This window comes from Pan paniscus, chromosome 8 (genome assembly GCF_029289425.2).
Source record: "Pan paniscus chromosome 8, NHGRI_mPanPan1-v2.0_pri, whole genome shotgun sequence".
NCBI classification, from domain to species: Eukaryota; Metazoa; Chordata; class Mammalia; order Primates; family Hominidae; genus Pan; species Pan paniscus.
In genome coordinates, this window is record NC_073257.2 from 106667964 (window position 1) to 106695786 (window position 27823).

Below are 27823 nucleotides of genomic sequence, written 5' to 3' on the forward strand. Positions count from 1 at the left end.
GAAGACCTCAGCTCAAATCCCAGTTCTGCCAGCTATGAGCTGTGTGGCACCAACAGGTGTCCTGTTCTCCCAGGGTCTCCCTTTTCCCATTTGAAATATAAAAAATAACAATTCCTGCCTTCACGTGTTTTTTTAGGGGGTTAAATGGTAAAGGTGTTTATATCTGCTAAGGTAATTTACTTGATATATGTTTGGTTATTGAAGATATATGAGTTATGTTAGCTATTTCATGTTTAGGCTGCTGTATTTTTAGTAGGCTATATTAAATAGAGGATTTCATTATAAAGGACAAAGTCTCCTAATCTTTGATATAGGATTGACATACTTTTTAAATATACAAGGCATAGAATATGGCCATTTCCGTTAAATCATAAATTCCCAACTGGTTATTAATCTAAGAATTCAGAATTTTGAGTAATTGTTTTTGCATCAGATTGTTTACTTCAGTGCTCTCAATTATGACGGTGCATTGGAACCACTTGGGTTAACTTTTTTTGTTTTTATTACCAATACCTAGGCTTCAACCTAGTACAATGAAACCAGAATGTACAGAGTGGGCACTGGGACGAAGGAGAGCAAGACCAAAGGACATTTTATTTTTATCTCTATCAGTGGGTCAAAGTCCTTTCAGAAGGAGCATATAGTGGGCCTAGGTGATTGGCCACTTTATCCATCAAAGAGGCACACACACTTAATTAGCATGGAGTGTTATAAAAGGCTTGGAGTGCAAGCTCACGGTTGTCTTAAGAGGAGAAGGCTTCAATGGATCCTTTTGTGGTCCTTGTGCTCTGTCTCTCATGTTTGCTTCTCCTTTCAATCTGGAGACAGAGCTCTGGGAGAGGAAAACTCCCTCCTGGCCCCACTCCTCTCCCAGTGATTGGAAATATCCTACAGATAGATATTAAGGACGTCAGCAAATCCTTAACCAATGTAAGTATGCTCTTTCAGTGGCTTGCAAAAGGTAAGTAAATTCACCTGTATTTTTTAAATAAAGTATATCCCTAGAGGTACAATGTTACAAGAGATCATTGTAAAGTAAAATACTTTGAAAGGCTTTTGTTGCCTTTTCCAGTCTGTCAGTGTCAGAAATAGTGGAATGAAATAATATATTTTGTTATTAGAGAAAGATTTAGGTCTTTGCATGTTAAATTCAGAATAACAAACTGTCAATAGTTTGAAATGTTGTGTTCCTTCTTTATTTCATAGCCATTTGCTAGAATTTTTGGCTGAGGGTAAACAGTAAGGGAAGTGTTTGTTATTAGATATTTTATTAAATAAGTCCTCTACTATATTAGCCATGTGTTTTATTCAGAATAGCCGTGAAAATTGAACTTCTCTGAAGAAATAATTTATGCCTGTTGTAAAGGAAGCAGCTGTGGGTTTAGGACCAGCAAAAGCAGATAAGCGGTAGATAAGAAGTTATAGACTTCAATTATTGATCCACAAACTAATGTTTTAATGAAGCTATAGCTACAATATATAAACCCCAAAATGACCTTAGGGTTTAGTAATAGTAGAAAGAGGGTTAGAAGATGTATAAGCATTACGGTTTTTTCTTGAGTAAAAGATGTTTTAACAGTGTTAATATGATATGTGAATACACCTCATTGTGTAATTATTAGCATATACAGAGAGTAAAGGGCTGCGATTAGTATATTAAGTCTTATAAGCATGATGGTATGATTAGATCAAGAGAATGAGGCTGTAGTTATGAAGACTACTCCTACTAGATTGACGGTAGGGGGCAGGGCAACATTGGTGGGGCTAGTTAAGAGTCATCACTTTCAGGGAGAGCAGTGTTTGAAGGCCCCGTGTTATTAGTATGCTTTTGTGTCTGGAACTAGTTCCTTCCAGTGGGTTCTTGGTCTCGCTGACTTCAAGGATGAAGCCACGGACCCTCGTGGTGAGTGCTACAGTTCTTAAAGATGTTGTGCCAGAGTTTGTTCCTTCAGATGTTCAGATGCGTCTGGAGTTTCTTCCTTCTGCTGGGTTCATGGTCTTGCTGACTTCAGGAGTGAAGCCGCAGACCTTCGCAATGAGTGTTACAGCTCTTAAAAGTGGCATGTCTGGAGTTGTTCATTCCTCCTGGTGGGTTTCTGGTCTCGCTGGCTTCAGGAGTGAAGTTGCAGACCTTTGCGGTGAGTGTTATAGCTCATAAAGGTAGTGTGGACCCAAAGAGTGAGCAGCAGCAAGATTTATTGTGAAGAGCAAAAGAACAAAGCTTCCACAGCATGGAAGGGGACCCAAGTGGTGCTGGCTCAGGTGGGCAGCTTTTATTCCCTTATTTGGCCCCACCCATGTCCTGCTGATTGGTCCATTTTACAGAGTGCTGATTTGTCCATTTTGCAGAGTGCTGATTGGTCTGTTTTTACAGAGTGCTGATTGGTGCATTTACAAACCTTTAGCTAGACACAGAGAGCTGATTGGTGCATTTTTACAGAGTGTTGATTGGTGCATCTGCAAACCTTTAGCTAGACACAGAGCACTGATTGGTGTGTTTACAATCCTTTAGCTAGACAGAAAAGTTCTCCAAGTCCCTACCTGACCCAGAAGCCCAGCCAGCTTCACCTCTCAATCCCCCCTTTAAACAGGACACCCCAACTGCTGTTGGGAATTCGGTGATGACTGCTGTAGCTACTTCCTGCTGGAGAGGGGCGAAGAAGGGGCCCTGCAGTTGTAGTGTCCTCCAGAGGGGAACTCTTTAGGCCAGTGAAAGGGCCAGTGGGTCAGTCCAGGTGTCCTTGGAAGGAGTTGTTAGTTGAGCTCATTTGGGGTTCCATTTGTAAGACCATCTGTAGCTTGATGGCTTTGATCCTAGAGGAAACAAATTTGACAAGGAGGTTAAAAATACGGGGCCTGAAGGTGAGTAATAGCAAGATGGCTGCCATGGGACCTAGAAAGGGGAGAAGCCATGTTGCCTAACTCCAGAGGTTGGTATGAGTTTGAAAAGCATTGTCTGATTTCAGAAGCCATTTCCTGTAAACGCTGGGTGGCATCTCATACTATTCCTGATTGGTTAGTGTAAAAATTATACTCTTCCCCTAAGAAGGTGCAGAGTCCTCCTTTCTCAGCAGTGAGGAGGTCTAGTCCTCAGTGGTTTTGGAGAGTCACTGTTGCCAAAGAGTCTATTTGGGATTGTAGAGTAAGGATAGATTTTGTTATTTCTTGTAAACTGTCTGAGAAATTCTTTGAGAGTGTGTGGTAGTAGGATAATGAAGTAGATAAAGTGGCTATTCTGGTTCCTGTAGCAGTAGCCATTCCTAACCCTATAAGTAGGGATATTAGTTGTATGGCTTTGCACTGATGGAGTTGAGTTTTGAGGGGTACTGATAGAGTCTGATTTCCTGGGGCAATGTTAATGTTGGGACTTAGAAAGACTAAGGTGCAGGTGCCAGTCCAGTTAGTGGGAAGGCAGATATAGGTCGACATTCCACATAAGAAGAATATACCTTGGCTGGGTAGACACAACTGGTTGTGTATGTTAAAAAGGTGTGTGTTTGTTGTTTTCATTTTCCCATACTCCTAGAGTACTTGCCAAGGTAGCTCCGGTGAGTGGCTGGAAAGGGGTGTTGGGAGCAAACTGAGTGGCTCCCTGTGTTCTATTTTCCCATTGGAGAAAAAACCGTTCTGTGTCTACTAGGAACCATTCAAGAGAGTGATTGAAAGGGGATGAGAAAACATTTACTAGTGGTGGGGGAGCTGCTGCAGGGGATCCAGGGGTGAATGGTCATGCAGGGAGTATGTTTGCCATTACAAAACCTGGACTGTTTGTTAAGCAGGGAGGAGGTGATGATATTTTGGGGCCCTGAGAAGTGGACAATCCATCTGAATAGAGCTGTTTGAGTGACTCCGAAGTTACTATGATCAGTTGGGGCTTGAAGTTGTAGGGTGTAATTACACTGATGGGGTAGTAGGTGCCTCAGGGGCAGGCCTGATAACAGGTTGCATTGGATTCATACAGGGGCTTGGAAAGTTAAGATGGTATTTGTAGTTACAAGGCTGTGTATGGGCTTTTCATTGCTTGTGTAATAGGTGAGGTTGGAAATGTAAGAATGTAAAAGTTGGATTGCACGTCCTGTTAGGGTATTCTTGGTCCTATCAGAGATGGAGAAGTCATCTAATGATTGCATATTTAGAAGTTGGAAAGGGTCTTTTCCGTCATAATGAAGGTGGTAGGTTAATTTGGTAAAGATCCAGTTTTTTGTGGGAATGGGGGTGGCAACATAAGCAGAGGTTGATAGAGAGATACAAAGCCAACTGTCATTTGCCAGCGAAGGATTGGACTGGTTTAACAAAGAGTGGGCTAATCTGAGAGTCTTGTAGAGATAATTAGGAGCTAGTGGAAGGGGAGGGGTGATTGTATGAGGTATCCAAGGAAGCAGGAGGGATAGATAGGCAAAGAGTAAATAGGAAGGTAAAGATGGTGCTCTGGAAGATGAGATCATTTTATCCAGGCCGAGTAAAAGGTAGGAGTAAATTGCTGTCAGAAGGAAGGAAGACAGAAAAAAGGTTGATGTGATTAGGATTTTCATCCCAGCAGGAGCTACAGTATATAGTCCTATTGCAAAGAGTATGGTTAATATGCTGCTTAATAATATGATGAAATAGTAAAAGGGTTCCATTAAAGGGGCAAGAAGAGGTGTTAAAGATAAAGATTATGTAGGTTTTCACTTATCTTTTTTAAGGAGGAAGGGGTTTTTCTTCAGGATCGGTGGTAGGAGCCTTTTTAGTCTGGGATGTTTCCTTCTGAAATAAGAGATGCAAGTCCTCTAACAGTTTGCAGGTGTATTGAGGCTGGTCTGGCTGATCTTGGGACTCCTGAGCTGATGGTCCTGCAGGTTCCTCAGGGGATGTCCAAAATTTAACTCAGGTGTGGCGAATCCAAGATTCCACTCCTGAACCTTAACTGCAGTGGGGTTAGAGAGGATTACCGAGTATGGTCCTTCCCACAAAGAGGCCATAGATAGGGAGGTAGAGGGGAGAGATTTGATCAACACTAGATCTCCTGGTTGAAACAACTCTGTTCCCTTTTCTCTGTGATATCCTTCAGGTAGGTTTTTAAGGTTTCATTGATATTTTGCCAAAGAAGTTATATCTTTGACCAAGTTGGCCATTTCCTGATCAAGTAGGAGGTCATTTGTGAAAAAAGGCCATCCATACCGCATTTCATTTGGACTGAGCCCCATTTTGTGAGAATTTCGGATTCTCAACAAGGTCATGGACAAAAGAGTAAAGAGTAGGCCATGGGAAATGAGATTCTTGTGTTAGTTTCCTTAAGTGCCTCTTGACTGTTTTATTTGCCTTCTTGACCTTCCCTGAGGATTGTGGCCTTCAGGTGCTGTGAAGGTGATATTGTATCCCTAGCGCCCTGGAAATTCCCTAAGTTATTATGGCTTTAAAGCCAGACCATTGTCACTCTGTAAGCTTTGGGGAAGCCCAAATCTAGGAATTATTTCATGAATTAGGACTTTAATCACTTTCTCAGCCTTCTCTGTCTTGCAGGGGAAAGCGTCTATCCAATTTGTAAAGGTATCAACACAGACCAACAAGTATTGAAATCCCTTTGACTTAGGCATATGGGTGAAATCTAACTGCCACTCCTCTCCAGGATAGTGACCTATTCTTTGTTCCCCCAAAGGGACCCTATGATGGACCAAGGGATTATTCTTTTGGCACACCTCACAGGCTTTGACTACCTGTCGGATTGTCCAGAGGAGATTTGGCCCTGTAAATAGGGATTTGGCCATTTGATGAGTGTTTTCAATACCCATATGAAAAGTTTGGAGGAGGGTTTTAAGTATTTTCCACTGGCTGGCTTCAGGTATAAGTACCTGTCCTTCTTCTGTCATTAACCACGCTGAGGGGAGAGAAAACTATGCCCCTGTGAAAGTTCCCATTCTGTTTCAGTCAGGGAATACTGGGGCTTAATCTCTTGGAGGGGTTTGTTCCATACCAAGTGTCCTTCCATAGGTATTTCTAATGGGAGGTTCCACCTGGCAGCAATTTTGGCCTCAGCACCTGCCTGATGGTTTCCTTCTGCCTTTTCTCCTTCACCTTTCTGATGGCTTTGGAAGTGTAAGACTGCCACCACCTTGGGTTTTTGCACTGAGTGCAATAACTCCATAATTTCCTTGTGGTATTTAATGGGGGTTTCTCCAGAGGTTAGGAACTTCCTTTCTTTCCATATTGCAGCATGGGTATGTAGGATTAGATAAGCTACTTGCTATTTGTATACACATTTATTCTTTTTCCCTTTCCCAGTTCTAAGGCTCGGGTAAGTGCCACCAGTTCTGCTAACTGGGCACTGGTCCCTGTGGGAAGAGGCTTACTTTCAAGTACAGTTACATCACTAACTTTGCCATAACCTGCCCTTCGTATCCCATTCTCCACAAATGAACTTCCTTCGGTATATAGGTTAAGGTCAGGATTAGCTAAGGGGACTTCTAAGAGATCATCTCAGGTGGCATAAATCTGGACTATAATTTGTTGGCAGTCATGATACCTTGGTTCCCCATCCTCTGGGAGAAAAGTGGCAGGGTTGGGGGCTACGCCTGTATGTATTTGAAGCACCAGTCCCTCAAGGAGTAGCATCTGATATCTAAGTAGGCAGTTGTCTGATAACCATAAACTTCCTTTGGCACCTAGTATGCCATTTATATCATGAGTAGTCCAGACAGTGAGATCCTTTCCTTGTATTATTTTGATAGCCTCTGACACTAAGACAACCACCACCACAACTACCCATAAACAGTGAGGCCAGCCTTTTGCTACAACATCAATTTCCTTACTTAGGTATACCACTGGTTGTGGGGTTGTTTCACGAGTCTGAGTAAGGACTCCAAGAGGTATCCCTGCTCTCTCTGAGACGTATAAAGAGTTTTGTCCTGTGGGAAGGCTTAAAGCTGGAGCTTGTACTAGGGCCTGCTTTAAGGTTTTGAAGGCTGTTTCTGCCCCTGGTTCCCATTCTACTAGATGAGTATTTGCCCTCTGGGTTTCCTTGATTAGAGTACAGAGGGGCCTGGCTATCTCACTGTATCCGGGGATCCATAGTTGGCAAAAGTCGGTGATTCCAAGGAATGCCCACAACTGTTTTAATGTCTTAGGGTAAGGATAAGCCAGTATAGGCTGTATTCATTCCTTGCTGAGGGCCCTGGTCCCTCTGGCTAAGATTAGGCCTAGATGTTCGACCTGCTGTAGGCAAAGCTGGGCCTTTGACCTAGACGCCTTGTACCCTTAATTAGCTACAAAGTTCAAGAGATCTAGAGTAGCCTGCTGGCATGAGGCTTCTGAACTGATAGCTAAAAGTAAATCATCCACGTACTGAAGGAACAGAGTGCCTGGACTTGAGAAGTGGCCTAGATCTTGGGCCAGTACCTGACCAAACAGATGAGGGCTATCCCTAAACCCTTGGGGCAAGACCGTCCACATAAGTTGGGACGTGTGGTCTGAGGGATCCTCAAAGGCAAAGAGAAACTGGGAGTCAGAGTGCAGGGGAATACAGAAGAAGGCATCCTTGAGGTCCAGAACAGTGAACTATTCTGCTTCCTCTGGTATTTGACAGAGCAGGGTTTAGGGGTTGGGTACAACTGGATATAGAGGAATTACTGCCTCATTGATGAGTATAAGATCTTGCACTAGTCTCCACAGACTGTTTGGTTTTTGTACTCCTAGAATTGGGGTGTCGCAGGGACTGCTGCATTTCCTTACTGAGGCTTGAGTTTTTAAACGTTTAACAATATCCTGTAATCCTTCATGAGCTTCAGGCCTTAAGGGATATTGCCTTTGATAAGGAAAAGTGGTGGGGTCTTTTAGCCTGATTTGGACTGGGTGGGCATTTTTTGCCCTTCCAAATTGTCCTTCCAGTGCCCAGACTTCAGGGTTAATTCCCTCCTCAAGTAGGGGACAACAAATGGGTAACTTGTTTCTCATATTCATGTAGATAATAGCTCCAGCTTTCACTAATATATCCCTCCCTAATAAGGGTGTGGGACTTTCAGACATAACAAGAAAGGCATGTGAAAAGAGCAAAGTCTCCCAATTACAATGAGGAGGTGGGAGAAATACCTGGTTACAGGCTGTCCCAGGATTTCTCAGATGGTAACGGACCTTGAGGACTGTCATCCAGGACAGGAGATTAACATTGAGAAGGCCACACCAGTGTCCAGGAGGAAGTCAATTTCCTGGCCCTCAATGGTTAAACATACCCGGGGCTCAGTGAGGGTGATGACATGAGCTGGCACTTACCCTGGGCACCCTGAGTCCTGTTGTTGGATCATCTGGTTGGGGGATTCTGGCCCAGAGAACCATTGCACTGTGGGGAAGTGTGCCTTCCAGTGATTGCCTTGGCATAGCAGACATGGGTGAGGGGGTGGCTTGTTTCTCATTGGACAATCTTTTTTAAAAATGTCCTTGTAAACCACACTGATAACAAGCCCTACTGGGTGATTGGCCTGCTATTTTCTGTCCTCTCTGAACCACCAAGCTTTGTTTGTCTGAGGGCCATGACTAAGGCTGCGACCTTTCTCTGATCTCAGTTTTCCTTTTGGGCCTGTTCCTCTTGGTACCTATTATAGAACACTGAGGTTGCCACGTTTAATAATGCCTCCAGATTTTGTTCAGGGCCCAGGGCTCACTTTTGGAGCTTTCTCCTGATATCTGCAGCTGATTGGGTAAAAACTTATCTTTTAGGATCAATTGACCTTCTAGTCAGTTGGGTGACAGGGGAGTATATTTTCTTAAGGCCTCCTGTAGCCACTCGAGGAAAGCAGAAGGATTTTCTTCCTTTCCCTGAGTTATGGTGGACATCATTGAATAATTCATGGGCTTTTTCCTAATTCTCCTTACTCCTTCTAGAACACTGGTCAACAGATGTTTATGACTACAGTCCCCATGATCTGAGTCGAGGTCCCAGTGGGGATCCATACTGGGGATGGCTTGCTGACCAGTAGGGAATTTGTCCCTTTCTTCAGCTGTCATTCTATCATTTACTTGACTAAGATACTAGGTCTCTCCAAACCCTCAGGCTGCAGCTAAAGCCACATTCTTTTCATGAAAGGCCAGGGTTTGATCTAACAATAGCATGACATCTCTCCAAGTGAGATCGAAGGTTTGCCCTAGACCCTGTAGGACATCTATGTACCTATCAGGATCATCTGGAAACTTCCCCAGGTCTGCCTTGATCTGCTGTAAATCAGAGAGGGAGAAGCAGCCATGTACCCAGGTTGGGCCAAATTCACCTCCCCCTACAGCTTGAAGGGGGCATAACTGATAGCCCGGGGTTTTTTGTGGTCCTTTGGAGATTTCTTTGCTTATTTCCTTCTGGGAAGGGGAGATTAGAGGAGGCTTATCATTAATAGGAAGTGGAACTATAGGTAGGCTAGGATACGGGGGTAAGCTGAAAAGTCCTCCTGTGGGATGTAAATTGAAAGCTTTGCATAGTTGTGTATTCTTCTTCAATGAAAAGAAAGCTTGGACATAAGGTATTTCACTCCATTTGGCTTTCCTCTTACAGAAATGGTCAAGTTGCAGGATAGCATTGTAATTTATACTTCCCTCAGGTGGCCATTTTTCCCCATCAGAGAGAGAATAGTGGGGCCAGGCCATAGTGCAGAAAAAAATGAGCCACCTCTTTTTCAGGGTTTGTGAGTCAAATTGGTCCCAATGGCTTAGGATGCATTTCAAGGGTGAGCCTGTTGATGCCTGATTGTCTCTCATCGGAAAGACAAAACTCTCCATGGTTTTGGTTTGTTTGTTTCTACCCTGCCCAGGAACCTGCAACAGTCCCTGGACCCTGCTGATCAGAATAGTTGCACTCACTGATGCAGCAGCAGAAACACCTCTTGCCCAAGAACCCAAAACAGTCCCTGGACCTTGCTGATCAGAATAGTTGCACTCACCGACACAGCAGCAGAAACACTAGTTTTCCTCCTAGACCAGAAGGAGGACTGAGGAAGGTCGGATTTAGTGGCCCTTACCAACGTATTCTTGAAAACGTGTACGCCTGCCTGTCCTCCTAGACCACAAAGAGGACTGAGAAAAATCAGATTTAGTTGCCTTTACCAATGCATTCTCAAAAACCTGTTAGAGTCCTAAGTGTTCTCCTGTTAGTATTGGGACTTTACCTGTGTCCTATGAAGATGTTATGCCCCAAAAATGAAATGGAGGGCCATACCCTGAGGGAGGGAAGGGATCTCCAGAGTTGGAAGTGTGATGCCTTTTGTCCTCATTTATAAGAACAGGAAGGATAGAATTTCTGAGGATCCCCATATTCTAGCTTCAGGAATAGTTTTTGTTAGGCCTGCTTGTCTGAGGAGGGATTCTAAAATTCCAGATAGTACCCCCTAAAACGGGGCTTTGGGCAAAAATAATGTCTTTCTGATTGGTGAGCCCGGGTGCCTAAAGAAGGTAGCAGAGTCCTGGAGTTTATACTAGAAATCATTCATATAGGAGAAACTAGAAAAGCACCAGAGACAGGCAGTGGTTTTTAGAAGCGGGACTAGCCTCGGAGAAGAGAGGCAAGAGGAAGTTTGTCTGGCAGGCATTAGGACCCAGGAGGCAAGGGTCAGGATAGCTAGGATAGATAGGCAAGTCTCGCTTGGGTGACATGACTTTGAGAGTTCTGCTCATGGCCACAGGGTCAACCAACTTGTTGTCGGGACCCCGGAGCTGAATGGTTTTCCTCTCTGTCAACCCTTGGCGCAGCCCAGAAATACAGGAAAAATGGAAGCTGGTTCCAGGCAAACCAACGCTCCCAACTCCAAAGAGTCGGGGATTGTTAGAGAGCCCTTTCCCAGAAAGCCTGACACCCCTGTCTTTAGTCTGGTGGCCACATTGGTCACTTTTAACTGGCTGACAGGTGCCCAGTATTTAGCCCCTGAATTCTAAGGAAAAATAGGACAGAACAGCAAGTGAAAGGGATCCAATGGTACTTACTGCTTGGCAATAGGCAAAAGTCCCTTCATTGTCACCAAAATGTGTCCAGAATTGGTTCCTTCCGGTGAGTTCTTGGTCTCACTGACTTCAATAATGAAGCTGCGGACCCTCATGGTGAGTGTTACAGTTCTTAAAGATGGTGTATCTGGAGTTTGTTCCTTCAGATGTTCAGATGTGGCCAGAGTTTCTTCCTTCTGGTGGGTTCATGGTCTTTCTGACTTCAGGGGTGAAGCTGCAGACCTTCACAGTGAATGTTACAGCTCTTAAAGATGGCACATCCAGAGTTGTTCATTCCTCCTGGTGGGTTCATGGTCTTGCTGACTTCAGGAGAGAAGCCACAGACCTTCTCAGTGAGTGTTACTGCTCTTAAAGGTGGCGCATCGAGTTGTTCATTCCTCCTGGTGGGTTTGTGGTCTTGCTGGCTTCAGGAGTGAAGCTGCAGACCTTTGCAGTGAGTGTTACAGCTCTTAAAGTGGCATATCTGGAGTTGTTCATTTCTCCTGGTGGGTTTGTGGTCTTGCTGGCTTTGGGAGAAAAGCTACAGACCTTTGCAGTGAGTGTTACAGCTCATAAAGGTAGTGAAGACCCAAAGAGTGAGCAGCAGCAAGATTTATTGTGAAGAGTGAAAGAACAAAACTTCCACAACATGGAAGGGGACCTGAGCAGGTTGCCACTGCTGGCTTGGGTGGCCAGCTTTTATTCCCTTATTTGCCCCACCCATGTCCTGCTGATTGGTCCATTTTACAGAGTGCTGATTGTTCCATTTTACAGAGTGCTGATTGGTGTGTTTACAAACTTTTAGCTAGACACAGAGCATTGATTGGTGCATTTTTACAGAGTGCTGATTGGTGCATTTACAAACCTTTAGCTAGATACAGAGCACTAATTGGTGTGTTTACAAACCTTTAGCTAGAGAGAAAAGTTCTCCAAGTCCCCACCCGACCCAGAAGCCCAGATGGCTTCACCTCTCAGTTTGGTTGTGTACTTGTTTGTAGTTTGAATTTGCAAGGCAGAATAATAGGGATGAGGTTAGTCCATGGGTAATTATTAGGGCAGTTGCACCTGTAAAACTTCAGGGGGTTTTAATGAGAATAGCCATGATAATAAGTGACATGTGGCTTATGGAGGAATAAGTAATGAGTGATTTTAGATCAGTTTGGCACAGAAAAATTGAGCTTGTTATGATTATTCCTCATAGGGATAGTATGAGGGAGGAATAAGCTATAAACTCTGTTAAGGGGTTAAGGATTAAGGTCATTCTTATAATCCCATAGCCACCTAATTTTAGGAGTACTGCTGTGGAGACTATTGACCCAGCAATTGGGACCTCTACATGGGCTTTGGGGAGTTCTAAGTGGATTCCATAGAGAGGTGCTTTTACTATAAATGCTATGATGCATGCTAATCATAAAAGACTGTTGGACCAGGAAATTGTTAGTTCTTGAAGCTGGGTATTTGTCTTAAGGTAGACACAAGAGTGCTGATAAATTTCTCAAGCATGAGTGTTTGAATAAGCGAAGTTTCAAATTTGGGTCTTCTGTATATTAGCTGTGGGACACTGAAAATGAATTTGTCATTCTCTTAGCTCAGTTTGTTTGTCTAAAATAGAGCAAATAGACCTGCTGAATATGTTGGTGTGAGGATTAATTGTAATCTGTGTAGCAATTGTCTGACCATTTCCTTGCACATCATAGGCCATCTGAGTGGCAAGTATAATAATCATCATCATGTTTATATATACAATTCAGAAATATTTGAGCCTGTGTGACTGAATAAAAGCATACAAATACAATGAAAATATGAATCTAAGTCAGGCTTAGTAAATGGACAAAACAGTGACTTCATTTGCTGTTAACTGTATCTCCTTTTCTAGCTCTCAAAAGTCTATGGCCCTGTGTTCACTCTGTATTTCGGCCTGGAACGCATGGTGGTGCTGCATGGATATGAAGTGGTGAAGGAAGCCCTGATTGATCTTGGAGAGGAGTTTTCTGGAAGAGGCCATTTCCCACTGGCTGAAAGAGCTAACAGAGGATTTGGTAGGTGTGCATGTGCCTGTTTCAGCATCTGTCTTGGGGATGGGGAGGATGGAAAACAGACTAGCAGAGCTTCTTGGGCAGAGCTTGGCCCATCCACATGGCTGCCCAGTGTCAGCTTCCTCTTTCTTGCCTGGGATCTCCCTCCTAGTTTCGTTTCTCTTCCTGTTAGGAATCGTTTTCAGCAATGGAAAGAGATGGAAGGAGATCCGGCGTTTCTCCCTCATGACTCTGCGGAATTTTGGGATGGGGAAGAGGAGCATTGAGGACTGTGTTCAAGAGGAAGCCCGCTGCCTTGTGGAGGAGTTGAGAAAAACCAAGGGTGGGTGAACATACTCTCTATCACTGACCTTTCTGGACTGCTCTCCTCTCTACTGACATTCTTGGAAACATTTCAGGGGTGGCCAGATCTTTTATTTGGAGTCCTGGTTGTTAGCTCATGTGAAGCAGGGTTTGAAGCTGAGAGCCAAGGGAATTTGCACATGTTTGTGCTGTGTGTGTACAGGCATGATTGCGCATACAGTGTGGGTATAAAAGTTCATTTAATCCTATGTTCTCCTGAACTTTGCTTCTTTGTTTTCAAATAAGAAATGATGAATATAGATTTTGAGTTCATTTTTTGAAAGAGTTAAAGAGCAGTGTTTTCCCCATTACCTATTCCAGAACATGTGACCAGAGAATACTTGACAAGTGGACATGGTGGAAATGGCCCTATCACACCCCTAGGGAGCATGAACCAAATGGCATGTGCTTTTATTTAATTGGACTATGTTTGTATGGTCAGCCTCACTGACTTGTCTAGGGTTTCTTTTAGGCCCATGCTTGCCATTCTGGCCAGTAATGACATTCTACAGTTTTTATTGCTTAGGCATATCTTAGTGTAGTTCTCATCAGCTTTTATTTCTCTGTAAATACAGCATTATTTAAAAAATAGTGTTAATTATTTCTTGTTACTCTATTGATTTTGAGTAAACATATGCTATAACATAATTCTGTGAAATACACAAATGTCTATTTATAAAATAATTTATTTAACTAGATTTTAATTATTAGTAATAACTGTAATTTTTATTCCTTAAGTATAATTTGGCTCTGTTTCATTTTGCTTATCTCTTTCCAATCGTATTTATGAAATTTTGGCTTAGAAATTTATGGTAATTATTATTTTCCACTGCCAACTCTACTCACCTATGAAGTTTTACAATGAATCAGTTTATCAGCTTGGATACCAAATTACCTCATTTTTAAATTCTGTTTTCCAAATGAAGTGAAAGACTGAAAATCAGATTTATCTGTGAATGATACACACACAGTCAACAGACTTCCAGCTGTTCAATGCCTTGCTATTCATTCAGAGTACTTTTGACTAAAGTCACTATTTAGGGCCTATAGGTGTGAATTTGGAAGCTCTTTAAATATAAAGTTTAATATTTCAAAATAATAAGAGCTATTTATGAAAAACCCATAGCCAATATCATATTTAATGGGCAAAATCTGGAAGTATTCCCTTTGAAAACCAGAGCAAGACAAAGATGCCCTCTCTCAACACTCCTATTCAACATAGCTTTGGAAGTTCTCACCAGGGCAATCAGGCAAGAGAAAGAAATAAATGGTATTGAAATAGGATGAGAGGAAGTCAAATTGTCTCTCTTTACAGATGACATGATTGTATATTTAGAAAACCCCATTGTCTCATCCCCAAAACTGTTCATGCTAATAAGCAAATTCAGCAACGTCTCAGGATACAAATTCAATGTGCAAAAATCACAAGCATTCCTATACACCAATAATAGACAAGCAGACAGTCAAATAATGAGTGAACTCCCATTCACAATTGCTACAAAGAGAATAAAATGGCTAGAAATACAACTTAAAAGGGATGTGAAAGACCTCTTCAAGGAGAGCTACAAACCACTGCTCAGGGAATTAAGAGATTACAAAAACAAATGGAAAAACTTTCCATGCTCATGAATAGTAAGAATCAATATTGTGAAAATGGCCATATTGCCAAAAGTAATTTATAGGTTCAATGCTATTCCCATCAAGCTGCCATTGAGTTTCTTCACAGAACTAGAAAAAAACTACTTTAAATTTCATATGGAACCAAAAAAGAGCTTGTAAAGCCAAGACAATCCTAAGCAAAAAGAACAAAGCTGGAGGCATCATGCTACCTGACTTCAAACTATACTACAAGGCTACAGTAGCCAAAACAGCATGGTACTGATACCAAAACAGATATATAGAACAATGGAACAGAACAGAGACCTCAGAAATAATGCCACACATCTACAACCATCTGATCTTCAACAAACCTGACAAAAACAAGCAATGGGAAAAAGATTCCCTATTTAATAAATGGTGTTGGACAAACTGTCTAGACATATGCAGAAAACAGAAACTGGATCCCTTCCTTTCGTCTTATAAAAAAATTAACTCAAGATGGATTGAAGACTTAAACATAAAACCTAAAACCATAAAAACCCTAGAGAAAAACCCAGGTAATACCATGCAGGACATAAGCATGGGCAAAGACTTCATGACTAAAACACCAAAAGCAATGGCAACAAAAGCCAAAATTGACAAATGGTAAACTAAAGAGCTTCTACATAGCAAAGGAAACTATCATAAGAGTGAACAGGCAACCTACAGAATGGAAGAAAATTTTTGCAATCTATCCATTTGACTAAGGTCTAATATCCAGAATCCACAAGGAACTTAAACAAATTTACAAGAAAAAAAGAAAACAACAACAACAACAACAAAAAACTGCTGGGTCTGTCCTGCAGACCCTGACCAATGGATGAAATGAGTACTCATATACAGGTATGAGGTGTAAGAGCAGCTAGGGGACTGTCTGGCTCAAGTGGCCAGAGTGTAGCCTCGAGAAGCTGGAGCTGCATGTTTTTATTGAGTTGCAGGCACAATGCTGAAAACCTGGAGCCCATGCAATCTGTAGGTAATTAATATTTATTGTTCCCCTTTCAGGGAACATCAAGAATGGATGATCAAAGGTCAGTTCCTGGTCAACATAAGTAAACAAGCCTGTTCAAGATGACTTCCCCTTCCCTCCCTTGTGCATATTCCTCGTCCTCTCCCTCAGGGTCAGAGAACAGCTGCGTTCAGCTATTCTCACCTGAAGCTATGCAGAGCCTTCCGACCTTTCAGAAGGCCTGCTCCTTTCCCTATACTTTCTCCCACCACTCTGATGGATCTCCTACAAACAACCCCATCAAAAAGTAGGTGAAGGATATCAACAGACACTTCTCAAAAGAAGACATTTATGTGGCCAACAAACATATGAAAAAAAGCTCATCACTGGTCATTAGAGAATGCAAATCAAAACCATAATGAGGTAATATCTCATGCCAGTTAGAATGGTGATCATTAATAAGTTAGGAAACAAGAGACGCTGGTGAGAATGTGGAGAAATAGGAAAGCTTTTACACTGTTGGTGGAAGTGTAAATTATTTCAACCACTGTGGAAGACAGTGTGGCGATTCCTCAATGCTAGAACCAGAAATTCCATTTGATCTAGCAATCCCATTACTGGGTATATACTCAAAGGGCTATAAACCATTCTACTATAAAGATACATACAAACGTATGTTTATTGCAGCACTATTTACAATAGCAAAGACTTGGAACCAACCCAAATGCCCATCAATGACACACTGGATAAAGAAAATGTGGCACATATACACTGTGGACTACTATGCAGCCATTAAAAAGAATGAGTTCATGTCCTTTGCAGGGACATGGATGAAGCTGGAAACCACCATCCTCAGCAAACTAACAGAGGAACAGAAAACCAAACACTGCATGTTCTCACTTATAAGTGGGAGTTGAACAATGAGAACACATGGACACAGGAAGGGTAACATCACACACCAGGGCCTGTTGAGGGGTTGGGGGGCAAATACCTAATGCATGTGGAGCTTAAAACCTAGACGACAGGTTCATAGATGCAGCAAACCACCATGGCACATGTATACCTGTGTAACAATTCTGCACATGTGTCCCAGAACTTAAAGTAAAATTAAAAATTAAAAAAATATAAAGTTTAACAATCACTTGATTACAACAACTTTATTTCAGAGATCCTCCACCAAACAAGAAAACCTTTTGTATAATTTAATTTATTTAGCTATTAAATGATAGACTTGGTCTAATCAATGTCAAATTTCAAATAAGTTAAATTTGAAGGATGATTAGAGGTGATGGGCATTTAATTCCTAGAGAAGAAAATTCATTTTTAAAAAACTAAAGAAGAAACAGAAAACTCCATTTATTAATTTACTTTTTTTCTTTTTTCTTTTCTTTTCTTTTTTTTTTTTGAGAGTCTCACTCTTTTGCCAGGCTGAAGTGCACTGGTGTGATATCAGCTCACTGCAACCTCTGCCTCCTGGATTCAAGTGATTCTCCTGCCTCAGCCTCCCAAGTAGCTGGGATTACAGGCACCCACCACCACACTCGACTAATTTTTGCATCCTTAGCAGAGATGGGGTTCACCATGTTGGCCAGGCTGGTCTTGAACTCCTGACCTCAGGTGATCCACCTGCCTTGGCCTCCCAAAGTGCTGGGATTACAGGCATGAGCCACTGTGCCCTATCTAATTTACTTTTCCTTGTTTGCCTTATCTGGGATTTACATTTCAAATAACAAGTTTTTGTTTAATTTTTTTGACAAATTAATCTATGTTAGATATTCTATTCATTTATGTTTGTATTTGTTCTCATAAAACACATTCTGCTTCTTACATTTATTTTCTCAAATACATGAATTCACCCCTAGTCTCTCTAGTTCCTCTCTACTGGTTCAATACATGATTCTTTGAGCTATTTGCTGTAATATAAAAAGCTTTGAAATCCCCAACTATTCTCACCCTTTCTATCTCAGTGCTTTGTTGTCTACAGACTTTGCAGACTGATGTGATTCCCTCTGAAACTTGAATTATTCGGTTTCTAAAAAAGTCTTTTTTTTCTTTCCAAAGTAAAAGACAAATAGGCCGGGAATGTAAATTTAGCATTTGAGCAACCATTATTTAACCAGCTAGGCTGTAATTGTTAATTCGAGATTAATGTAAAAGTGATGTGTTGATTTTATGCATGCCAAACTCTTTTTTGCTTTTAAGGGAATTCATAGGTAAGATATTACTTAAAATTTCTAAACTATTATTATCTGTTAACAAATATGAAATGTTTTATATCTAATGTTTACTCATATTTTAAAATTGTTTCCAATCATTTAGCTTCACCCTGTGATCCCACTTTCATCCTGGGCTGTGCTCCCTGCAATGTGATCTGCTCCATTATTTTCCAGAAACGTTTTGATTATAAAGATCAGCAATTTCTTAACTTGATGGAAAAATTGAATGAAAACATCAGGATTGTAAGCACCCCCTGGATCCAGGTAAGGCCAAGATTTTTGCTTCCTGAGAAACCACTTACAGTCTTTTTTTCTGGGAAATCCAAAATTCTATATTGGCCAAGCCCTGAAGTACATTTTTGAATACTACAGTCTTGCCTAGACAGCCATGGGGTGAATATCTGGAAAAGATGGCAAAGTTCTTTATTTTATGCACAGGAAATGAATATCCAAATATAGATCAGGCTTCTAAGCCCATTAGCTCCCTGATCAGTGTTTTTTCCACTAAACTCCAAAGCCCTGTTTCTATAAAGTACTTTGGTGACAGCCCCAAAGCGTGCTTATATCACTCCATGGACATCCAGGCACTTTGGAGTCTTCCATTACTCACAAGGCTTGTCCTTCAATTCACACTTTGTCATATTATGTGACAGAAATATCCTAATCTAAAAGACATTATCTCCTTCAAGGACAGAGAATATTTGGAACCACAGAAGCTGCCAAGAAACACTGAATAGGGCAGAGGTGTTTGATGTCTCAGTTGGGATTCTAGCTGATGAGACAGCTGGTTAGGAATGAAAAAAATTATTGTTTTTTTTGGTGTATGAACCATAAACAGACATCACACTTTTACCCTGTGCTGAATTGGCATGTTTTATACTCTGCCTAAATAACAATTGTATGATTTTACAGAAGTCATTTAACTGCTCTGGTGCACAGTCGGAATTTGAAGTATCTTTGAGCCCCTCCCACTTCTAAAATACTAATTCAATTTCAGAGGCTGCTTGATAGAAATCAATATAGCAGGGACTATCTTTGTACTATCAATCAGGTTGTGCAAACTCTTTTAACCTATGCTGTCATCTCCAAAATGTTAATGCAGTAATTCATACCATCTTATATTTCAAGATTGTAGAGAAGAATTGTTGTAAAAAGTAAGAGAATTAATATAAAGATGCTTTTATACTATAAAAAGCAGGTATGAGTCTAGGAAATGATTATCATCTTTGATTCTCTTGTCAGAATTTTCTTTCTCAAATCTTGTATAATCAGAGAATTACTACACATGTACAATAAAAATTTCCCCATCAAGATATACAATATATTTTCTTTATATTTATAGTTTTAAATTACAACCAGAGCTTGGTATATTGTATCTATGCCTTTATTAAATGCTTTTAATTTAATAAATTATTGTTTTCTCTTAGATATGCAATAATTTTCCCACTATCATTGATTATTTCCCGGGAACCCATAACAAATTACTTAAAAACCTTGCTTTTATGGAAAGGGATATTTTGGAGAAAGTAAAAGAACACCAAGAATCGATGGACATCAACAACCCTCGGGACTTTATTGATTGCTTCCTGATCAAAATGGAGAAGGTAAAATGTTAACAAAAGCTTAGTTATGTGACTGCTTGCGTATTTGTGATTCATTGACTAGTTTTGTGTTTACTACGGATGTTTAACAGGTCAAGGAGTAATGCTTGAGAAGCATATTTAAGTTTTTATTGTATGCATGAATATCCAGTAAGCATCATAGAAAATGTAAAATTAAATTGTTAAATAATTAGAATACATAGAAGAAATTGTTTAGATAAATATAATCTATCTGAACAATAAAGATGACAGGATAGAAAAAGCTCTGTTCTGCAGCTTCCAGTGAGATCAGCGCAGGAGGAACTTAAACAAATTTAAAAGAAAATAAAAAACATCTCCATCAAAAAGTGAGTGAAGGATATGAACAGACACTTTTCAAAAGAAGTCATTGGAGAAATGCAAATAAAAACAACAATGAGATACCATCTCATGCCAGTTAGAATGGCGATCATTAAAAAGTCAGGATATAACAGATGCTGAAGAGGATGTGGAAAAATAGAAATGTTTTTACTCTGTTTGTGGGAGCGTAAATTAGTTCAATCATTGTGGAAGGCAGTGTGGCAATTCCTCAAGGATCTAGAACTAGAAATACCATTTGACCCAGCAATCCAATTACTGGATATATAATCAAAGGATTATAAATTATTCTATTATAAAGACACATGTACACATTTGTTTATTGTGCCACTATTCACAATAGCCAAGACTTGGAATCAACCCAAATGTCCATCAATGACAGACTGGATTAAGAAAATGTGGCACATATACACCATAGAATACTATGGAGGCATAAAAAAGATGAATTCATGTCCTCTGCAGGGACATAGATGAAGCTGGAAGCCCCCATTCTCAGTAAACTAACACAGGAACAGAAAACCAAACACCGTATGTTCTGACTCATAAGTGGCAGTTGAACAATGAGAACACATAGACACAGGATGGGGAACATCACACACTGGGGCCTGTCAAGGGGTGGAGGGCTAGGGGAGGGATAACATTAAGAGAAATACCTAATGTAGATGACAAGTTCATAGGTGCAGGAGACCACCATGGCACGTGTATACCTATTTAACAATCCTGCACGTTCTGCACATGTATCCCAGAACTTAAAGTATAATAATAATAACAATAACAAAAATCTACCCAAGGGGAAACAAAATGCAGGTTTTAGGTGAAATGGAAGCAATTATCAACAAGTTAGAAAATATAAAATATTATGTCATAGGATGAAAATGGGCATCATTATTGCACACAGTTTATTGGAGAATGGGAAAGAATGGTTTAACCTAGGTGGGTTTCCTGCATTCCTGCAGATTGAAATAGGCCTTAAAATATTTGCAGTGAGAGACAGAGGAGGGGTTTCAGATGGGTTGGAATGCTTTACATGGAGGTGTAGAGGTGTGTGATGGAAAAGAGTAGGTGGATGGAAGAGGGAAGGCTTCATTGAGTGTAAACTAAAATGATTTGTACAGATAAGAATTGGAATTTGGTATCTATCAGATACCGTGTAAACATCACCTCTTTTGTCATTGCATCATTTTTGAAAAGGCTATTTTTCCCTCCTATTGAATTGTCTTGACAACCTTGTCAAAACCCAATTGACTATAAATGTGTGAAGGGTTTTTTTTTGGGGGGCTCTCAATTCTACTCCATTGATCTATATGTCTGTCCTAATGCCTATAGTACACCATCTTGAAGTCTTAATTACTGTACCTTTGTATTAATATCAACTTATTAAATCAAGGAGTGTGAGTCTTTTGTTGTTCTTTTTCAATACTGTTTTCACTATTCTGGGTCCCTTGAATCTTCATATGAAATTTAGGATCAACTTGTCAATTTCTTCAAAGGAGCCAATGGGAATTTTGACAGGATTGCATTAAATCTGTAGAACAGGGAGTTATGCCATTTTAAAAATTGAAGTAAAATTCACACAACATACAATTAACCAGTTTAAAGCATACACCTAAGTGGTATTTAATGTATTCACAATGTTGTGCAACCATCAGCTTTCTCTGGTTTCAAAATGTTTTTATCACGCCACAAAAACGTATTATATTCGCTAAATAATCACTCCATTCCCCCACTCCGTCATGTAATAACCTCTAATCTTTTTTCTGTCTCTATGGGTTTGCGTGTTATGGATATATAAAGAACTCATAGCATATGCAACCTTTTATTTCTGGGTCCTTACACTTACAATGTTTTGGAGGCTCATCTAAGTTGTAGCATATATCTGTACTTCATTCTTTTTTGTGGATAAAGTATATTTTATTTTCTATGCACATTTATCACAAATTGTTATTCATCTGTTTATGGACATTTGCATTGTTTCCAACTTTTGGCTCTTATAGATAATCTTTCTTTAACCATTTGTGTATGTTTCTTTATGGGCATGTTTTCATCATTCTTGGGTGTATTCTCAGGAGTTGATTTGCTGGGTCAAATGGTAATTTTATGTTTATCTTCTTCTATAAGAGCCAAACTTTTCTACAGTGAATGTGGCATTTTATATTCCTTCCAGCAATGTAGAAGGATTTCTGTTTCTCCACATAGTTGCTAATACTTGTAATTTTCTGTGTTTATTAAAACCATCCTAGTGAATGTAAAGTGGTATCTCATTATGGATTTATTTATTTATTTATTTTGAGACAGAGTCTCACTCTGTTGCCCAGGCTGGAGTGTAGTAGCATGATCTCATTCAAGCAATTCTCCTGCCCCAGCCTTCAGAGTAGCTGGGATTACAGGAATGTGCCACCATACCTGACTAATTTTTATATTTTTGGTAGAGATAGGGTTTCACCATGTTGGCCAGGCTCGTCTCGAACTCTTGACCTCAGGTGATCTGCCCACCTTGGCATCCCTAAGTGCTGGGATTACAGGTGTGAGCCACCATGCCCAGCTCTCATTGTGGTTTTAACTTGTATTTAATGACCAGTGATTTTGAACTTCTTTTAATATACTGTTACCCATTTGTATATCTTCTTTGGAGAAATGTTATTCAAGTCCATTTCCTATTTAAATTAAGTTGCCTTTATTTTTCTTTTTAAGCTATTAGAATTGTTTATGTTTTCAAAACATTAAACTCTTACATATACATAATATGAAAATATTTCCTCCCATTCTGTTGGTTGTCATTTCACATTCCTAATTATATTTTTGATGCACAAAGTTTAATTTTGATGAAGTTTGGTTTATCTATTTTTTCTTTTGCTCCTCTGGTATCAAATTTATGAATCTATTGCCAAATATGAAGTCATGAAGATTTACCCCTACGTTTTATTCTAAGAGTTTTATAGTTTTAGCTCTTATATTTAAGTTTTTCCGTCCATTTTTCAGTTATATTTTTCATTTGGAGTGAGGTAGGGTAGGTCCCAGCTACATTCTTTTGTATTTTGTCATCCAATTGACTCATCACCATTTGTTGAAGAGATTCTTTCCTCAGACTGAATGGTCTAGGCACCCTTGATGAAAGTAAATTGGCCATAGATGTTTAGGTTTATTTCTTGATTTCAGTTTTATTCCATTGGTCTTGATGTCTGTCTTTATGCTAGTACCACACCTTTGATTATTATACTTTGTAGTAAGTTTTGAAGTCAGAAACTGAGAACTCACTGATACAGAAATTAAGAAGAAATTACTTAGGCAGAGAGTAAGCATTTGGGAGTTCTCAGTAAGGTTTTTCTTTTTAATGAAAAGCAACCCTAAATCATTGTCTGGCAAAGAGCATCGCGTAAAATCGAGCTGCAGACATAGACAAGCAAGCTGGAAGCCTGCCCGGTGAATGCTGATAGGAAAGAACTACCTGTGACTAGGCATGTTCAAAATGGCGGCTCTATCTTCCCTTCCCTTTGCCAGCCACAAGTACAGTAAGGAGCAGACAAGATGGCGCTGGTCAAGTGGAAAGTCCATTTGCATAATAACATTAGAGTGGGTTGGCCAGCCTTCCCTGCCCACTATGTAAATGCCACACCTGATTGAGCCAATCTTTGGGCCCTATATAAATCAGACACTGCCTTTTCCAGCCTGCCTATAAAATCTGCTGTGGTCCGCCTCCTTCCCCCTCTTTGGATGTCTCTCTCTCTCTCTCTCACAAGAAGCTGCTCTTTTTCTCCTTTCTTCTGTTATTAAACTACCTGCTCCTTAACCCACTCAGATGTGTCCATGTCCTAAATTTTCCTGGGGCACGATGACAAACCTGAGGGTATATATCCCAGATAATGTAGCTGCTTCATCACCATGTAGTTGCATATGAATTGGACAATCAACTTTCCCATTTCTGGAAAAAGGTCATGGGTATTTTGGTAGGGATTGCATTGAATTTTTAGATCACTTTGAGGAGTATTGCCATCTTAACAATATTAAGTCTTCCAATCCTGGAACATTGAAGAGTTTTCAATTTATTTAGGTATTAGATATTCTTTTTTCCTCTTTTGCAAGGGTCTGGTTTAGTTTAAAAGGCAAGTTTACCTTAAATTTTGTATTTAGTTATGATCATTGCTTGCCTGATTTTAAAATGATACCATATGAAATACTTTCTTTTTAAAAAAATTTTCAACTTTTATTTTAGATTCAGGAAGTGCATGTTCAAGTTTGTTACATGGGTTTATTGTGTGATGCTGAAGTTTAGGGTACAAATAATTTCATCACCCAGGTAGTGAGAATAGTACCCAATAGGTAGTTTTTCAGCTCTTGCCTTTATATCTCTCTGCCCTCTATAGTAATTCCCAGTGTGTATTGTTTCCATCTTTGTGTCCCACTTTTATATGAGAACACGTGGCATTTGATTTTCTGTTGCTGCATTAATTCTCTCAAGACAATGGCCTCCAGCTGCATCTATGTTGCTGCAAAGACATGATTTTTTTTATGGCTGCATAGCATTTCATAGTGTATATATACCACATTTTCTTTATGCCACACACCATTGGTTGCTTCTGTGTCTTTGCTATTGTGAATAGTGCAGAGATGGACATATGACCACATGTGTCTTTTTGGTTTAACAATTTGTTTTCCACTGGATATGTACCCAGTAGTGGAATTGCTGCATCAAATGATAATTTTGTTTTTAGTTCTTTGAGAAATTTCCAAACTGCTTTCCATAGTGGCTGAACTAACTTACATTTCCACCAGTAGTGTATAAGTTTTCCCTTTTTTCTGCAGCCTTACCAACATCTGTTATTTTTTGGCTTTTTAATCATATCCATTCTGACTGGTATGAGATGATATCTCATTGTGGTTTTGATTTGCATTTCTCTGATGATAAGTGATGTTCAGCATTTTGTCATATGCTTGTTGGCCATGTGTATGTCTTCTTTGGAAGGACATATGTTCTTTGCCCACTTTTTAATGAAGTTATTTGTTTTTTAACTTGTTGAATTGTCTAAGTACCTTATAGATTCTCGCTATTGGACCATTGTTAGAATCACAGTTTGCAAATATTTTGTCCCCATTCTGTAGGTTGTCTGTTTATTGTGTTGATAGTTTGTCTTGCTGTGCAGAAGCTCTTTACTTTAATTAGGTCCCACTTGTCAATATTCATTTTGGTTCCAATTGCTTTTGAGGGATTATTCATAAATTCTTTGCAAAAGCCTGTATCCAGAATGGTATTACATAGATTTTTTTCTATAGGATTCTTAGTTTGATGTTTTAAACTTAGATCATTAATCCATCTCGAGTTAATTTTTGTATATGGTGCAAGGAAGTGTTCCAGTTTTATTCTGCATATGGCTAGCCAGTTATCCTAGTTCAATTTACTGAATAGAGAGTCCTTTCCTGATTGATTATTTTTGTCAACTTTGTTGAAGATCAGATGGCTATAGGTGTGTGGCTTTATTTCTGGCTTCTGTATTGCTTTGGCTACTTGGGCTCTTCTTTGGTTTCAAATGAATTTTAGAATAGTTTTTCCTAATTCTGTGAAAAATGACATTGGTAGTTTGATAGGAATAGCACTGAATCTGTAGATAGCTTTGGGCAGTCTAGCCATTTTAATGATATTGATTGTTTCAATCCATAAGCATGAACTGTTTTTTCATTTGTTTGTGTAATCTATGATTTTGTTCAACAGTGTTTTGTAGCTCTCCTTGTAGAGACCGTTTGCCCCTTTGTTAGCTGTATTCCTAGGTTCCACCCCCACCCCCCACTATGGCTATTGTAAATGGGATGGCATTCTTGATTTGGCTTTCAGCATGAACATTTTTGGTGTATACAAATGGTACTGAGTTTTGTACATTTATTTTGTGTGCTGAAATTTCACTGGAGTTGTATATCAGTTCCAGGAGCTTTTTGGAAGGTTCTTTAGGGTTTTCTAGGCCTGAGATGGGTCTTCTAGGTCTGAGATGGAGCTTTTACATCTACTAGTAAAAGATTGGCCTTGTACTCTTGAAGACAGTAGAAGGATGGGTATTTTTAAAAATTTTTAAATTATACCTTAAGTTCTGGGGTACATCTGCAGAACGTGCAGTTTTGCTACATAGGTATATACGCACCATGGTGGTTTGCTGCACCCATCATCCTGTCACCTACATGAGGTATTTCTCCTAATGCTATCCCTCCCTGTGTCCATGTGTTCTCATTGTTCATTTCCCACTTATGAGTGAGAACACGCAGTGTTTAGTTTTCTGTTCTTGTGTTAGTTTGCTGAGAATGATGGTTTCCAGCTACATCCATGTCCCTGCAAAGTATGTGAACTCATCCTTTTTAATGGCTACATAGTATTCCATGATGTATATGTGCCATATTTTCTTTATCTGTCTATCATTGATTGGCATTTGTGTTGGTTCCAAGTCTTTGCTGTTGTGAGCAGTGCTGCAATAAATATACATGTGCATGTGTCTTTATAGTAGAAGGGCTTATAATCCTTTGGGTATATACCCAGTAATGGGATTGCTGGGTCAAATGATATTTCTAGTTCTAGATCCTTGAGGAATTGCCACACTGCCTTCCACAATGATTGAACTAATTTACATTCCCACCAACAGTGTAAAAATATTCCTATTTCTCCATATCCTTTCCAACATCTGTTGTTTCCTGACTTTTAATGTTCGCCATTCTAACTGGCATGTGATGGTATCTCATTGTGGTTTTGATTCGCATTTTTCTAATGACCAGTGATGACGAGCTTTTTTTCATATGTTTGTTGGCCATATAGATGTCTTCTTTTGAGAAGGGTCTGTTGATATCCTTCACCCACTTTTTGATGGGGTTGTTTTTTTTTTCTTTTAAATTTGTTTAAGTTCTTTGTTGATTCTGGATAGTTGCCCTTCGTCAGATGGATAGATTGCAAAAATTTTCTCCCATTATCTAGGTGGCCTGTTCACTCTGATGATAGTTTCTTTTGCTCTGTAGAAGCTCTTTAGTTTAATTAGATCTCATTAGTCAATTTTGGTTTTTGTTGCCATTACTTTTGGTATTTTAGTCATAAAGTCTTTGCCCATGCCTATGTCCTGAATGGTATTGCGTAGGTTTTCTTCTAGGGTTTTTATGGTTTTAGGGCTTATGTTTAAGTCTTTAATCCATCTTGAATTAATTTTTGTATAACGTGTAAGAAAGGGATCCAGTTTCAGCTTTCTCCATATGGTTAGCCAGTTTTCCCAACACCATTTATTAAAAAGGGAATCCTTCCCCTATTTCTTTTTTTGTCAGGTTTGTCAAAGATCAAATGGCTATAGATGTGTGGTGTTATTTCTGAGGCCTCTGTTCTGTTCCATTGATCTATATATCCATTTTGGTAACAGTACCATGCTGTTTTTATTACTTCAGCCTTGTAATATAGTTTGAAGTCAGGTAGCATGATGCCTCCAGCTTTGTTCTTTTTGCTGAGGATTGTCTTGGCTATACTGGCTCTTCCTTGGTTCCCTATGAAATTGAAAGTAGTTATTTTGAATTCTGTGAAGAAACTCAATGGTAGCTTGATGGGGATGGCATTGAATCTATAACTTACCTTGGGCAGTATGGCCAGTTTCATGATATTGTTTCTTCCTATCCATGAGCATGGAATGTTCTTGCATTTGTTTGTGTCCTCTTTTATTTCGTTGAACAGTGGTTTGTAGTTCTCCTTGAAGAGGTCCTTCACATCCTTTGTAATTTGGATTCCTAGGTATTTTATTCTCTTTGTAG

At 39.8% G+C, this 27823-nt stretch overlaps 1 protein-coding gene across 1 annotated transcript in view; it reads left to right on the forward strand.

Annotated features, from left to right (window-relative positions):
• The first annotated feature begins 486 nt into the window (after positions 1–486).
• Positions 487–27823, forward strand: part of CYP2C19 (cytochrome P450 family 2 subfamily C member 19) — an 89963-nt gene continuing 62626 nt past the window's right edge. The window contains exons 1-5 of the mRNA XM_003825386.8: positions 487–930; positions 12806–12968; positions 13138–13287; positions 18214–18374; positions 19538–19714. Of these exons, the coding sequence (XP_003825434.3) occupies positions 763–930; positions 12806–12968; positions 13138–13287; positions 18214–18374; positions 19538–19714 (819 nt within the window). The 5' untranslated portion in view covers positions 487–762. The remainder of the gene's footprint in view (positions 931–12805; positions 12969–13137; positions 13288–18213; positions 18375–19537; positions 19715–27823) is intronic.